Source organism: Trachemys scripta, chromosome 20, assembly GCF_013100865.1.
Source record: "Trachemys scripta elegans isolate TJP31775 chromosome 20, CAS_Tse_1.0, whole genome shotgun sequence".
Classification (NCBI taxonomy): domain Eukaryota; kingdom Metazoa; phylum Chordata; order Testudines; family Emydidae; genus Trachemys; species Trachemys scripta.
In genome coordinates this window covers 6,694,801-6,707,834 of record NC_048317.1, presented here as the reverse complement: position 1 = coordinate 6,707,834, position 13,034 = coordinate 6,694,801, and the positions used below count along the sequence as shown (strand labels likewise).

The following is a 13,034-nucleotide window of genomic DNA, read 5'->3' as shown; positions in this document are numbered from 1 at the left end:
TTGTATCCCCCCGTTACATTTTACACTAAGCATTAGAGAGGCATTTCTTCTCTCTGCTCCCTTTAAGCAGCTCTCAGCTGTTCTTGTGCAGCACTGTCCTCACTGCAACTGGGGTGTGCACCTTGGTTTGGATTTCCCTTGGAGAACAGAGTAGGTCAAGTCTTTCTCCTTGCTTAGAACGTTGTTTCAGTCCTTCCTGAAGTTGATTATCTTCAGTCTGCTACTTAATTAGGGGGCAGTTGACTTCTGCCACTTGGGCAGTGACTGCTGGTATAATTGGAAGAGGGAAAAAATGGGGTCAGGCATAGCACTGTTGTGTTGTAGTTCAACTGAAATCTAGAAACATCTTAAATGAGATGAGTGGGTTATTGTGCCAGATTCAGTTCTAGAACTCTTATTTGCTATTGTGTAAGGTACAGAAAATCAAAGGTTCATAAACTAGTATTTCCCTACATGGGGAGCAACCTATTCCTGCAGCAAGCCTCGTGATGGATCATAATTAATCCTTTTAGATCCCTTTGTCAATTAATTTGAAGGGGAGGATGGGCATCTCTTCATTTCCAAGGGATGAGGCAGTGACTACAACCCATATTATATTGTCAGCTTGTGAACATTACCATGCAAGTCTCTGTGGTTCAGTAGTACTCAAAATGGCTGCCACACAGCTCTCCAGTACTGGTACAGTTAACGCTATAGCAGCACATACCATTGCATGTGTAAGAACATAAGTTGTAGAATGATCCCTAGCGGTAAGGGAGCTGTGCCCATTTCCATGGACCTGCAGCATGTACCACCTTCAAAAAGGTAAGTTAAAGAGGTGACTTCTTCAATTCTGCAGGACACTATGGACAACACACCAGCTGTGCTGAAGGTACCAGTTTCATAACCAGCCCTTATGTATTGGAGATGAGACTTGAGCTAGAGATCAGTCAAGTTTAGCCTCAGAGCACTGATGGTAGGGTGAATGCTCTACCACAGGATAGTTAATGGGGTAAAGTACTTTGCCATACAGAGTGATTCTACTAGAGCAGCTGTCAGTCATTACAGGTAGCAATCCACCTTTTGCAGGAGAGGCCTATAGCTGCACATTTCCCCTGGGCACTGTCTCACTGACTGGGGGACACCTCAGCCACAACTTATCTAGAAGTTTATTAAAAAGGACTCCTGAATGAGATTAGGTACAGACTAGAGCCCCAGTACAATACAAACAGCCTTTAGAAGGTGCAGCCTTGTCATCATTGTTGCCCTCTGGTTTTGCAGAAAAAGCCTGGCCTCTTGTTAAGTGAATGGAGAAGACTCCACTTGTTTAGTTTTCCACCTGTATCATACACTCCTAGGTGAGTTTGGACAAGCCACCTCATCTCTGCCTGAATTCTGACTGTAAAGTGTTTACTTCCCTAGCTCAAGGGCTCTAACTTAAATTAATTACTAAGTGTTCCCCCTCTCCCAGTGATCAGCCATGCATCTCTTTCACAACCCCAGTCAAGTCATTACAGGCTTTGTCTATTACCTATCTCAGAACTGGAAGGTCATCAAGTCCAGCCCCCTTCCTTCACTAACAGGACCAAGTACTGATTTTTGCCCCAGATCCCTAAGTGGGCCCCCTCAAGGATTGAACTCACAACCCTGGGTTTAGCAGACCAATGCTCAAACCACTGAGATCAATATGTTGTAGAGGCCATTAACTAAAGAATTCATTTTAGGGAGAAGAGTCAGGTTCACCCAACATGCAAAAACATTAGACAGCATGGGGCAGTCTGGGACACAGACCCTGCAGAACAGGGGTGTGTAGCTTGTCCAGCTTTAGATGTGCTCAAGTCAATTGAGTGCTACTACAGTTAGGAATTAAGTGCAACAGCCATTAGGCTAAATAAGCAACTCCAGCCTCAGTATCTCCTTCAGTAGCCTAGACAAAGTCAACAAGTTACCCAGGAAGGGGTCACCATTTATTCCTTTCAAATGTTACAATGAAACCCAGACAATTTTTTTTTTTTTTTAGAGTTAGAAAATTGCAAATCAAATGTTTTGGCCATTAAAAAGTATTTACAGAGAAAACAAAAAAACTTCACATTATACAGTTTGCACTCTCCCTCCCCCACCCCAGAAAAGTTACCCCTTTAGAAGTAAAATTAAACACAGCGGACTTACAAGCTTTATGGTTTTAAGCCAATAGTAAGACATTATAAAAAACTAACCAGATTAGCTTTTAAACTGTTTGTTTCTATAAAAAGCCCAAAATACTTTAAATGAGTCAGAACCAGGAATTTAAACCAAGAAAGAATCCGTTGAACAGTCAGTGGCTTATTGGACTTTGAAAGCTGCTTGGAGGATTAGTGGAAAAGAGGCAGAAGATCAGCAGAGAGCCCAGAGTTTGGTGTAATAGATGGAGTGTGACTAGATTCCAGTTATGTCCAGGATCATCTTCCTCCAGTTTTAAAGGATTCAGGCAAACTAGTCCCAAGTGGTGGTGGTGGGACTCCAGACCAGTTTTCCAACAGTGAGCTGCATGGAGGGGGAAGGAGGGAAATAATTCAGGCATCTTAATGAGGTGTTGTCAGTTCTACTTTGAACATACAGGTGTGTGGGCAAGGCAGCAAGTCCAGTGTTATTGGGATGAGGATGGCACAAAGTCTTTAAGTTATGACCATGTCAGGTGGGCTCTATTCTTCCTTCTGCTCAGTTGCTGCAGGTGTTGTACTGGCCTCAGGCTCCACAGGTTTTGAGGACTCCTCAGGCTTAGCGGGAGCCTCCTGGCTTTCCCCCAGCGGCTGCTCCTGTTCCTCTTTCTCCTTGGCTTCCCCTGCTTCTGCATCTTCCCTTTTAGGCTCTGCTTCCTGCTGCCCCTCGGCAGCAGCCGGACTGCTGTCCACTGCAGCAGCTTTCTCCTCCGCTTTCCCTTCCTGTGTTGTACTGGTCTGCTCCGTTTCATTGGCAGAGCAGCTAGGGTTCTCCTCTCCTTTGGCTTCGGCTTTGGCCTGGTCGTCTGTGGGAGAGGACACAGCAGCATCCCCAGCCTCTTTCTTGTTCTTCCTGAAGGAGATCCCGCTCAGCTTGAAGGGCTTCTTGAAAGAGAACTTCTTCTTCTTCTTGGGGGTCTCCTTGCAGGCTGCAGCACCATCAGGCTTGGCCTCCCCACCGTCAGCAGCTGGGGCTGGCTCGATGGCGTCTCCACTGCCAGACTCTGCCTTGGTCTCCTCGGTGACTGGCTCAGCAGATCCATTGCCATTCAGGGGTGGGGCTTCTCCGTCAGCCTTGGGTGAGACATCCCCATTTATCTTCACATGGCCATTCTCCTAGGGGAAGAGGGAACCATGACATATTAGAGACTAGAGCTAGACCCTGAAGATCCAGAATACCACCACTTCTCCCAGACCTCCCTGCCTTTAGCTGGTAGGATTAAAAGGTGTTTTCACCTCCCAGAGATGAGCTGGTGTTGGCTATAAAACCCAATTCTTGGGAAAATTGATCAGGAGGCAAAAGCTAGGTCAGGAGCACGCCCCATGATATGCTGACTAGAAGTCCAGGGGCTCTAGAGCTGATGAGGCATGGTGGGGGAAGGGGGCACAATGGGCAGATAGGGAGGAATGTGCTGGGGGGTGCAGTTGTAACCCTCTATCTGGAAACCCCCCCCCCCCCCCATAGTCTAATGGAGCAGGCGTGCCCCGCAGTTAACCCGGTGCTGGAGAGCCCGGCAGAAACTCAGTCCCAGGTGGTCAGTTGCCAGCGCAGGTGAGCCGGGCCCTAAATTCAGGAGGATAAAACGGGGGGGTGGGGGGGGGGTTCGCCAAGAGGAACCGCTCCTGCGCCGCCACCAGCGGGCGCTCGCGCTCCACCTCCAGAGCCCGGGCGGGGTGGGGAGCTTGCTGCCGCCCGCCAGAGGCATTGTTGCACGATGCAAGCGGGGGGGGCACGGACGACGCTGCAGTCGTGATTACCCCCCCCCCCTTGCCCAATGTCCGCTTTCCATTAAAAAAGTCACCCTTGTCCCTCCCTGGGGGAGCCAGCCCTGCAATCCCCCGCCCCCGGGTAGAGCCGCAACGGGGTGAGGGGGGGCTCAGCCCCCCAGGAAGAAAACCCCTCAGTGATTCGAATTGCAGAGGTCCTTAGCCTGGCTGCATTCATTGTCCTCCCCAGCAGCGTTTCCCTTCGCGTCTCCTCGCCCCGCCCCAGAGTGCGCCCTAGTGAACCCCCCTGTGTGATCCCCGGGGCTTCGGCCACTGGTGCATGTGGGGTGGGTCGAGGAACGCAGCCCTCCCCACCCCCCATTAACTGGAAGCGCTTAGAAAACGCGTGAGATGCTCTCGCCCCTCCAAACCAGACCCCTCGAGCCGCCCGGGTCCGCCCGCGGGAGCTCGCCGGGGTTCGCCCTGGAACGCGGCCATCGCCGCCCCCACCCCCTGTTCTGGACCCGGATCCTTCCTTTGTTTTCCGCCGAGCACTCGGGGCTGCCCGGGGCTTGAGCGCCAAACAAAGGCAGCCCACGCCGCGATCTCCAGCAAGCCCCGGGGAGGGGGACAAGGAACGGGCGACGGGGAGACCATAGCAGTAAAACACGGGGGGGGGAGGGTATTGGAGATTGCAGGGTGGGGTCGCACCCCTTTCCCCCCCCCATGTTTGGGGCACGATCCCCTCCCCCAGCCAAGCGGGTTTCGGGGGGCTCACTCGCAGGGGCAACCCCAGCGCGCCAGGGCCATGCTTTCCGCAGAGAAAGGAGCCAGGTGGAAGGGGCAGCGCCTAATTCGCCTCCGCAAAGCTGGAGGGTGGGGCGGGGGTGCAAAGGCTTTCCAGTAGCCCTTAGCCCATCCCTAGCGATTCCAGGGGCTTAAGCCTCCCCCCGGAGAGCCCCCTTCTTATACCGGGGGGAAGGGAACAAAGCAAAGATCCAAACGCCCCCCTCCCCGAGGGACACCCCCCCCCCAACCGGGCATTGAAACCCACCTGGCCGTTTGATTTGGAGGGAGACACCGCAGCAGCATCGGCCGATTTCTGAGCCATCACGTCTCCTTTGCCCGGTTTGGAGCCCTGGCTTCCCATGGTGGCTGGAGGGAGGGAATGGAGACGCACGGAACAAAAAAGGATGGTGAAGCTCCTAAAATCCTGAGATGCGGGGGGAGGGAGGAGGGTTAAAGCCGCTCCCCGCTGCCCCAAACTTCTGGGCAAACTCCTGGTAGTACAAAAAGCAAAGCGACAAATCCGAGGAGCGAGGGAGACGCGCCCTCACCGGGGAGATCAGCTCGGTGCCCCCCGTCTCCAGGGTCGCAGCCAGCTCCGCGCACCGAAGTAGGGACCGACGGAGAGGATCACTACGCCCCTCCCCGCCCCAAGCGCCTGCTAATAAGCGCGCAAAAGCAAGGGGCGTGTCGGGTATTTAAACACCCGCCCAATGGCAGGCGTGGGGAGGGGACAGGCAGGAGCTGCGCCCCCAGCACAATGGGGAACGTGCTCGGGCTGGGAGATGCTCAGTGGGAAAATAGGCCGTTTATCCTCCTCCCTCCACAGCGTTTGCAAAGCGGGGTGCAGTGTGTGTGTGGGGGAGTTACAGGGGTGAGCACACGCTAGGGGTGTGTGTGGGGGGAAATGCAAGAGAGGCCGCTGCATCTTGCCAGCCCCGCTCCGTTCTTATTTGGGGAATATCTTCTATTGATTTCTTGGCTGGAGGAAAAAGTGCAGGGTCTGGCCCAATGGGCTACAAGACTTCAGAGCCTCAAGGGAGTTTTTCGTGGCCGGGGGAGGGGAGAGATTGGCGTGGTAATCAAATGATGCCCACCACCGGCAGTGTAAAAATGAAACTGATTGGAAACAAAAGTGAAACCGACCAGTCTGTTTTCACTCTACAAGGTGAGTCAAAGGCAGAAATAAACACATACAGGTGGGAGATTAATTGGATTGTTGCTGTGGTTTTAGTTTTCCAGTTAGTCCGTCTGATTAAACATCGCCCTTCTGTCTGAAGTTTGTACAGTGTGGTCTTACAACTCAGTCACCCCTTAAAATGTCTAGCGCTCCAAGAAGTCATTTTTTTCTCCATTTCCCTCTCACTTTGTCTATGCTGTGCATTTGACAACACTTTGTGTCAAGTTAGTTTCCCTGTTTCTTTGGTTTTTGTTTGTGTGGGACTTTCATGCAGCAACAGGGGAGAGAAAGATCTTGAGCAAAATAAGAAAACGTCATTGTAAAACCACAACAATTTCAAGGCAGATGTAGCATCTGAAACGACATCCAGCTCGTTTTTTTTTAAATTTGACTAGATTTCAAATGGACAGTGTCCCTATAGAGGGTGGTCTTTATAACACAGAAGAGAATTTTCTTTTAGAACCTATGCATGGGCTTCATCTTCATAAGTGCTGTGCACATGCAGCTCTCATTAATGTCAGCTGGAGTTGTCTGCACTCAGCGTTGCTGAAAATCAGACCCTCACGATGTTTAACCTGGCTGTGTCCATTGTAATACATCAGTAATTTCATATGTAGGCCTTGGTCCTGCTAGTCCTTGCCCATGGCACAGCAGGGACACCAAAGATTTCATGATCCGGGGAAGATAGCACATGGGCACACGTAAGGGCATTGTGGTCCACATGCATCGGCTGCTGTAGCAAAGGGATGGGGTACGGATGGAGAATGGGTATGTCTAAGGAGACATGATTTTAACTATGATCATTCAAATAAGGTCCTTGGCTACTGGCTCTCCATGGTGCCCTCATTCCTGCTATGACATGGATTGCACAGCAGTGTTTCATTCCTGCAGGACTGGGGTCCCCTGTGCTCCCATCCTGTTCATCACCTCTTACCTTGGGCTTCTAGGGACATTGCTTCTCCCCAGCCCCATGGTTACCCTGCCGTCTTGGGAGTCAGTGGGCTTGAGGCTCAATGCAAACCGTGAATGCTTGGCTTTAACTGCCCCATATGTAGCTTCGCAGGAGCGCAAGAGCCTAGCGCACCCAGCTGCGGCCTGCACAAGGCAGTGTAGGATCAAGGCCAGCAGCATCTAGGATGGAAAACAATGGGTTGTTGTGTTTGTTTTACCAACAAGGTCATGTTTTGTCTTCCCCCTGCTGGAGCAATATTTCTGTGTTAATTATATTGGGCCACAGTTGTCCTTATTGACTCTTGGTTTCCAGTTGATAAAGCCTTTGAATGGCTGCCATGCGGCTTCTTATTTGTCTTCCTGATCTTTAATCCATATCTCAAATCTGGAGTTGCCCAATTGGCCACAAGGGTTGCAAAGGAGCCATTGAGGATTTACAGGAGTTAAATGCATGCTTTCCGAATTAGCACATGTAGCTAGGCCCCCATTTGCCTGAAAGAGGTGAGTGGGTCTAGTGAATCCATAGGGTGTGTTGAGTAAACACACTGTGATGTTTGAGTTCAGCATGAAAGATTTTGTTCTTAAACAAAGAACTTGAGAGCAACCCCCACCCCCTCTCTTTATCTACTGGGACACAAAGAGAAAACAGCCAGGGAATTGGAAGTTACAGTTGTTGCTCTTTTCTGCAAAAGCAGGCGTGTCAGTCTTGTTTGATGTTTTCTGGCTTTGGTCAGTTTTAGTGCAATCCCTAATGTTATTAAACCATAGCTAATTAATTTTCTTTTTGAGTGGTTGAAGTGACTTTACAGTAGTGCTCATGAAAGGGACCATCTTGACAGCCGTGGAGACTAATTGTCTTCTGTTTATCTACAAAACAGGTACAGTATGGGGAGCCCCATAGCACATCACCAATATTTCTCTCCCCATAACTGGAGTAGAGACAGGAGAATTCCGTCTTTGGAGTCCATTCGTTCCTTGGCCTCTCTCCTGACTCTGCCAACACGGAGGCCAACGGCAGTGCCAGCTTTTGTGGACACCACCGAATAATCATTTGACGGTCCGGTCTTCGCTACACCTAGAACCTTGGTAAGCATGAGTAATCTCTGACATGTGCAATCATGCATGTCAACTGATCCCATTTAGAGTGCCCCATCTCAAGTGTGTCCACCCTCTGGGCCTCTCCAGACCAGCAGCCTCACCCTGTTGGTACTGGTGCATTCTGGGAAAATGTGGACACTACAGCTATCCCATGCTGCCTCAACTACCCGTGCAAAGGGTAGAGAGCTGTAGGGTATTTTTCACAGGGTGTAATACGCTTTCCAATGTCCCCCTTGTGCAGAGATCTGGGGGACAGGAGAACTGGCCAACCCAGTTACACAGACAGGGGTATATGGGGCTGGATACCCGGCAGAAGAACTGTGTTAGATCCCAAATACAGCCTGTTTGTTATGTTAATGAAAGCTCAGTTCCAGGGCATGGTCCAAATGCATTCTCCATATGGTTAGGATCTACGTATATGAGCTATGTTGTTTGACAACCCAGCCTGGGTGCAGTTATAACATCACTTACAGTTCATAGTCCACCTTTCTGGGTCGCCCCTAAACTCAGCTGGGTTTGAAACTGGCATAGAATGAACGGCTCCAATCTCCGGAGCAGTCTAGCCTCCCCCACCCGGGTGGGGCGGTTGTTGTATCCGATTAATGTGACTTCCATCCCTAGCATGACTGTCTGTCTGTCGTGCAAAACCTGTACAAACCTGTGCCTATCTCTCTAGCGATAGGAAGTGCCTGGTAGAGGGTCTGTGGAGTCTGAAAATGCAACTACAGTCATTGAAAGAAAAGCTAAAGCCAGGGCTGGAAACAGGCATGGGAGGAAAATGTCCATCAAATTAGCTGGATTTCCCTGTGTTGGCCAATGTTCTGCTTTTCCAGTGTTTGCAGAGATAAAGAGGTGTCCTGTCCCGTATGCGGTTTAGTTTAGTCTGCATTAGGTGCTGTGTGTGTTATCATTTTGCGGGGGAGAGGGGGGACACCAAACACAAAACCCTCCCTCTTCCTACGAGCCTGCCCCGTAGCAGCGAGCTCTGTGGAGCGGTTGTATTCTCCCTGACACCGCGTAGCATATTATGTCTCGTCTACTCCAGTGAAAGTCCTGGGCTGTCTTTGCCAGTCTGTCAGAGCCGGGTTTGCTGCCGAATGCATTAATGACTGGAATGCTGTATGGGATCAGTGGAGCGGGAGCCTTGGCTGCGTGTTATCAAACACAATCTATACACCCGTCTCCCCTATGGCTATTTACTAGGCAGGGATTTTCCTCTGTGAAGGAACAGGCTAATATTATATGGACGACGGGGCTTGTTTATCGGAAAGAGGGGATTTTGGAGGGGATAACAGGGAAACCTACTCCACCAAAGCTGCCCTGGGCACATTGTGCAGCTGCACGAATGCTACCCAACCTGCCCCGCCAGCGCTTGGCTAGCCAAGTTTTCCATCTGTGATTTCCCCCCTCCCCCCCGTGCAGAACCTGTCTCTCTTTCATTTTGCTTGAGGGGGGGAAAGCGCTTGACACCCCGCTGCTCTCCTGCCACAGCAATCATGGACCAGAGCTGAAGTGATGGGAGGCAGACGTGATGTTTTTAAAGGGCGAACTGTAGTGTGATGAGACAGGTCAGGATGCAGACCTGCAGGGGAGAGGGAAAAAAGCCCCTTTTTCTCATTGGAAGAAATACGATAAATCTCGCTGGTGTTCCTGTAGATTTCATCCCCAAAGATCCCCAATCACCAGCTCTTTCTCGATCCCAGTCCTTTAAACCCCAGGTCTTCTGTGAGGCCACCAAGGAATGTGTTTGTAAGTAGAGGAAGTCCCCTCTGGATTTCTAAGTGGGCCCGGTCTTCTAAGTCTTTGTGAACATTCCTGATTGTCTATCCTTTATCCAGAACTGATCCTAGCAATGGTGGACGTGCTGAATTACACCAGGAGCAGGCCTGTTTACCTCTGTGTCAGGAAACCCCGCTGATGTGTAGATGTCCCGATCCTCCACCCAGATGTGCATGGGATTCTGGGGGCAGTAGTCCATCTGTGCAGATTTGGGACCTAGTCTTCTGACCTTTCAACTGTACACTTTTTAGGGGGGAGGGACTGTGTGGGTTTCTGTTTTGTACCTTGCTGGTACAAGGCAAATGATACGTGACCAATCTCTTCACGCGTGTAATCCCGATACCACTGCCGTGCAGCTACTTCTGGGGTGGAGGTCAGCAGCAGCACAGCACCCTGCACAACAGTGGGGTTTACAACTTAAATTGGAAAAAATCCTTTTGTTTAAAAAGATGTGATTCTATAAAATTACTGTAATAAATGTAGAGGAGAGAAGATGGATGAGCATAAAGGGCCTCCATGGAAAACTCACTGAAGTCAATAGGAGTCTTTCCATTGACTTCAGCGAGCTTTGGATAAGCTCCCAGTTGCAAAACTCCTAGGGATTTCTATGGTGCAGGAAAAGCAGACTCACAGTCTATCTGCTTTTCTACCAGCCAGACTCACCTAGCTGCTTTTCTGAGTACTGTTTGCAGTGTTGTTGTAGCTGCATTGGTCTCGGGATACGAGAGAGACAAGGTGGGTGAGGTAATATCTTTTACGGGACCAACTACTTCTGTTGGCGAAAGCAAAAAGCTTTCAGGGTCCGCGGCGTTGAAGAGCTCGAAGAAGAGCTCTGTGTAAGCTTGGATAGCTTGTCTCTTTCACCAGCAGAAGTTGGTCCAGTAAAAGATATTCCCTCCCCTACCTTGTCACTCCTTGTACTCATCACTCCTAAAAGAGCTCATGGAAGCCTGCCTGCCTCTGTTATTTTCCACTTTCAGAGCCTAGTTAAGATGTTGATGATGATGATTAATTTATTGTGTGTTAAGTGCCAACAGCCTGCAAGACGCAGAAGCAAACATTGTCCCTGCCTGGAGGAGCTTCGAATCTAAGCAAATAAGCAACACACCCTGACCCTCCTACCTTTGTTATGCCTTCAATTTGCATGCAAGAATTAGTTTGGTTAGTTATTCATTTATATCGAGCTATTCACAAGTGTCTTATCACGGCTAGTGCATCTTAACCAAGTTAGCAGCTCCCTCCACCCGCCCAGCACAAACAGTGAGACTCAGAATAAAAGAGAGAGCCGTTCATGTAGCTTTAAAAATAGCAATGGTATTAACTAATTATCTCTCTCTGGGGAGAGAATTCCAGCAGGGAGAATCTGGCCAAAGCTGCACTAAGCCATTGGGAAAGGATGGATTGTAACAGATTCTGACACCGGCATAGCAGGAACTTGGAGAACAGCTCCTTCAGACATCCCTTGGCCCTTTCAGAGTCAGTGTTAGGCTATTAAATCCAGATTTAGGCCTTGCCTGCGCTCCAAAGCTGTACCATTTTCATTATAGTTAAAGGATAGTTAATTCTGTACAGTCCACACGATACCGCTTCAGCTCAGTAGAAAGGTGTTTATACTGGTAGAGTTCCAAGGAGGAAGAATACGCTCTATGGGTATAAGGCACCCTAGCCCTATATGAGTGCAAGGTACTATTATTATATTGGTGTAACTGCATCCACACTAGGGGTTGTATAGCTGTAAAAAAAATCACAATCCCACCGACTTAGCTATTCCAATGCAAAAACTATGTGTGGACCAGGATTCCTAGATAATTGACCTGATGTTCAGACACCTTAAGCACTCAGCAGCTCTCACTGGTTGTGACAGGTCTGGTTTTCATCATGCCCGCTGCTTGTGGGAATGACCGAATGGCAGGGTAATAGTGTGTGAGTAATGAGGGCAGTGTAGATTGGAAGGTAAAGAGTGGACGGAGTAAATGGGAGAGCAGCCAGGAGGCAATTGTGGGAATTAGTGAATTACACCCTGCAACCCCCTAGCCTTCAAAGCACTGTTTGTATTTGTAGCAGAGGCATAGGAACAAAAAGTGTCTTGCCATGGTGGATTTGTGACTAAAACAGCCTCCTGTGTCCTGGTCCCACACCTGACCCACTGGAACAGGTGCCGTGCTGTATAAGTTACTGTAGCGACTGGGATAGGGGTGGTGAAATTGAGAGCAGACTGTTGCCCATTCAACACTAGCGTGAGTGGGAACTGTCACCTTGATGAATTACTGAGGGGGGGGGTCTGCATGGTGCTGCTCAGGAAAGTTAAGCCAAATTAACTAACAGTGTGAATTTAAAATGCACTAGTTAAACCCCTGTGTGCTCTCACTCAGAAGCAAAGTGGCTTTCGTTTGCTTTAGCTTAATTCACTTCCGAAGTGGAAGAGAATGTCCACACGGGGGTTTATAACGCACTCTAAATACACACCATTAGCTAATTCAGTATAACTTTCCTGAATCCTGAGCATCTCGGTGTAGACATGCCCAGAGTGGCCAGACAGCAGGGTAGGTGGAGATGCCACAAGGAGAGAGAGAGTGAGCAAATCAAAACAGTAGAAAGCTCCCATTTCAGGCACCTGGTTGTGAGGTCATTGTGAGGAGTCACTAAAGTGCTCAGCCTGGCACTAGGTGTGGACCAAACCCTGCTGAAGCCTTGGCCCTTGCAGGCCTGTGGCATGGCTCAGGAATGTGGTTAAAACGTAATTCCATCCTCTACCCTCCAGATCTGAACTGTGCTTTAACCATATTGTACCTGGCTCCGGCCACGCCGTCGTTCGTACAGCGTAGGCTTCTGCAACGGTGCGTTTGTAGCGACGTGCTTTCTTGGATGGGATCCCTCCGTTACTTCCGAGTCGGTCTGTCAGGGTGGCTGGATATTGCTAGCGGGTATAATGAGGCAGGGCCACAAATAACCGTAAGTGCTGAGGTGAGGAATGATGAGATTTTGCTCAGCCAGCCCCAACTTCTCCCTCTCCACTATACAGCGTTGGGTTACTCGGTGCTGCTGCAGCATTTGACTAGAGACGCGGCACTCAAGAGTCCATCCAGCTTTGGCTCACGGTGTCTGGTACAGGGCATCCTCAGCGACCTTTATGTTCTGGGCAATTTGCAAGGGATTGAAAAGATTAAGGGGGGAGGAAGAATCAACCCTGTGGGTTGTGCAGTAACAACACACTCACTCTTCTGTGTTACACGCAAGGAAAGAGATTACAGCCAAGCCAACAATGGCCAGATTGTGAGCCCTTGAAACACACCTGGATGAGGGGCAGGTTTGATTTTCCAAAGAATACGATCGCGGGTGGGGGCTGGGGGGGGGAG

General features: G+C 49.9%; 1 protein-coding gene across 1 annotated transcript; it reads right to left on the bottom strand.

The window, feature by feature from the left end:
• Window positions 1–1,927: 1,927 nt before the first annotated feature.
• Window positions 1,928–5,321, bottom strand: MARCKSL1 (MARCKS like 1). The gene is made up of 2 exons (XM_034754261.1): window positions 4,939–5,321; window positions 1,928–3,293 (listed from the first exon to the last, which is right to left on the bottom strand). Exons 1-2 carry the CDS (start codon window positions 5,032–5,034, stop codon window positions 2,661–2,663), a joined length of 729 nt encoding a protein of 242 aa, XP_034610152.1. The 5' UTR covers window positions 5,035–5,321; the 3' UTR covers window positions 1,928–2,660.
• Between the last annotated feature and the right edge of the window lie 7,713 nt (window positions 5,322–13,034).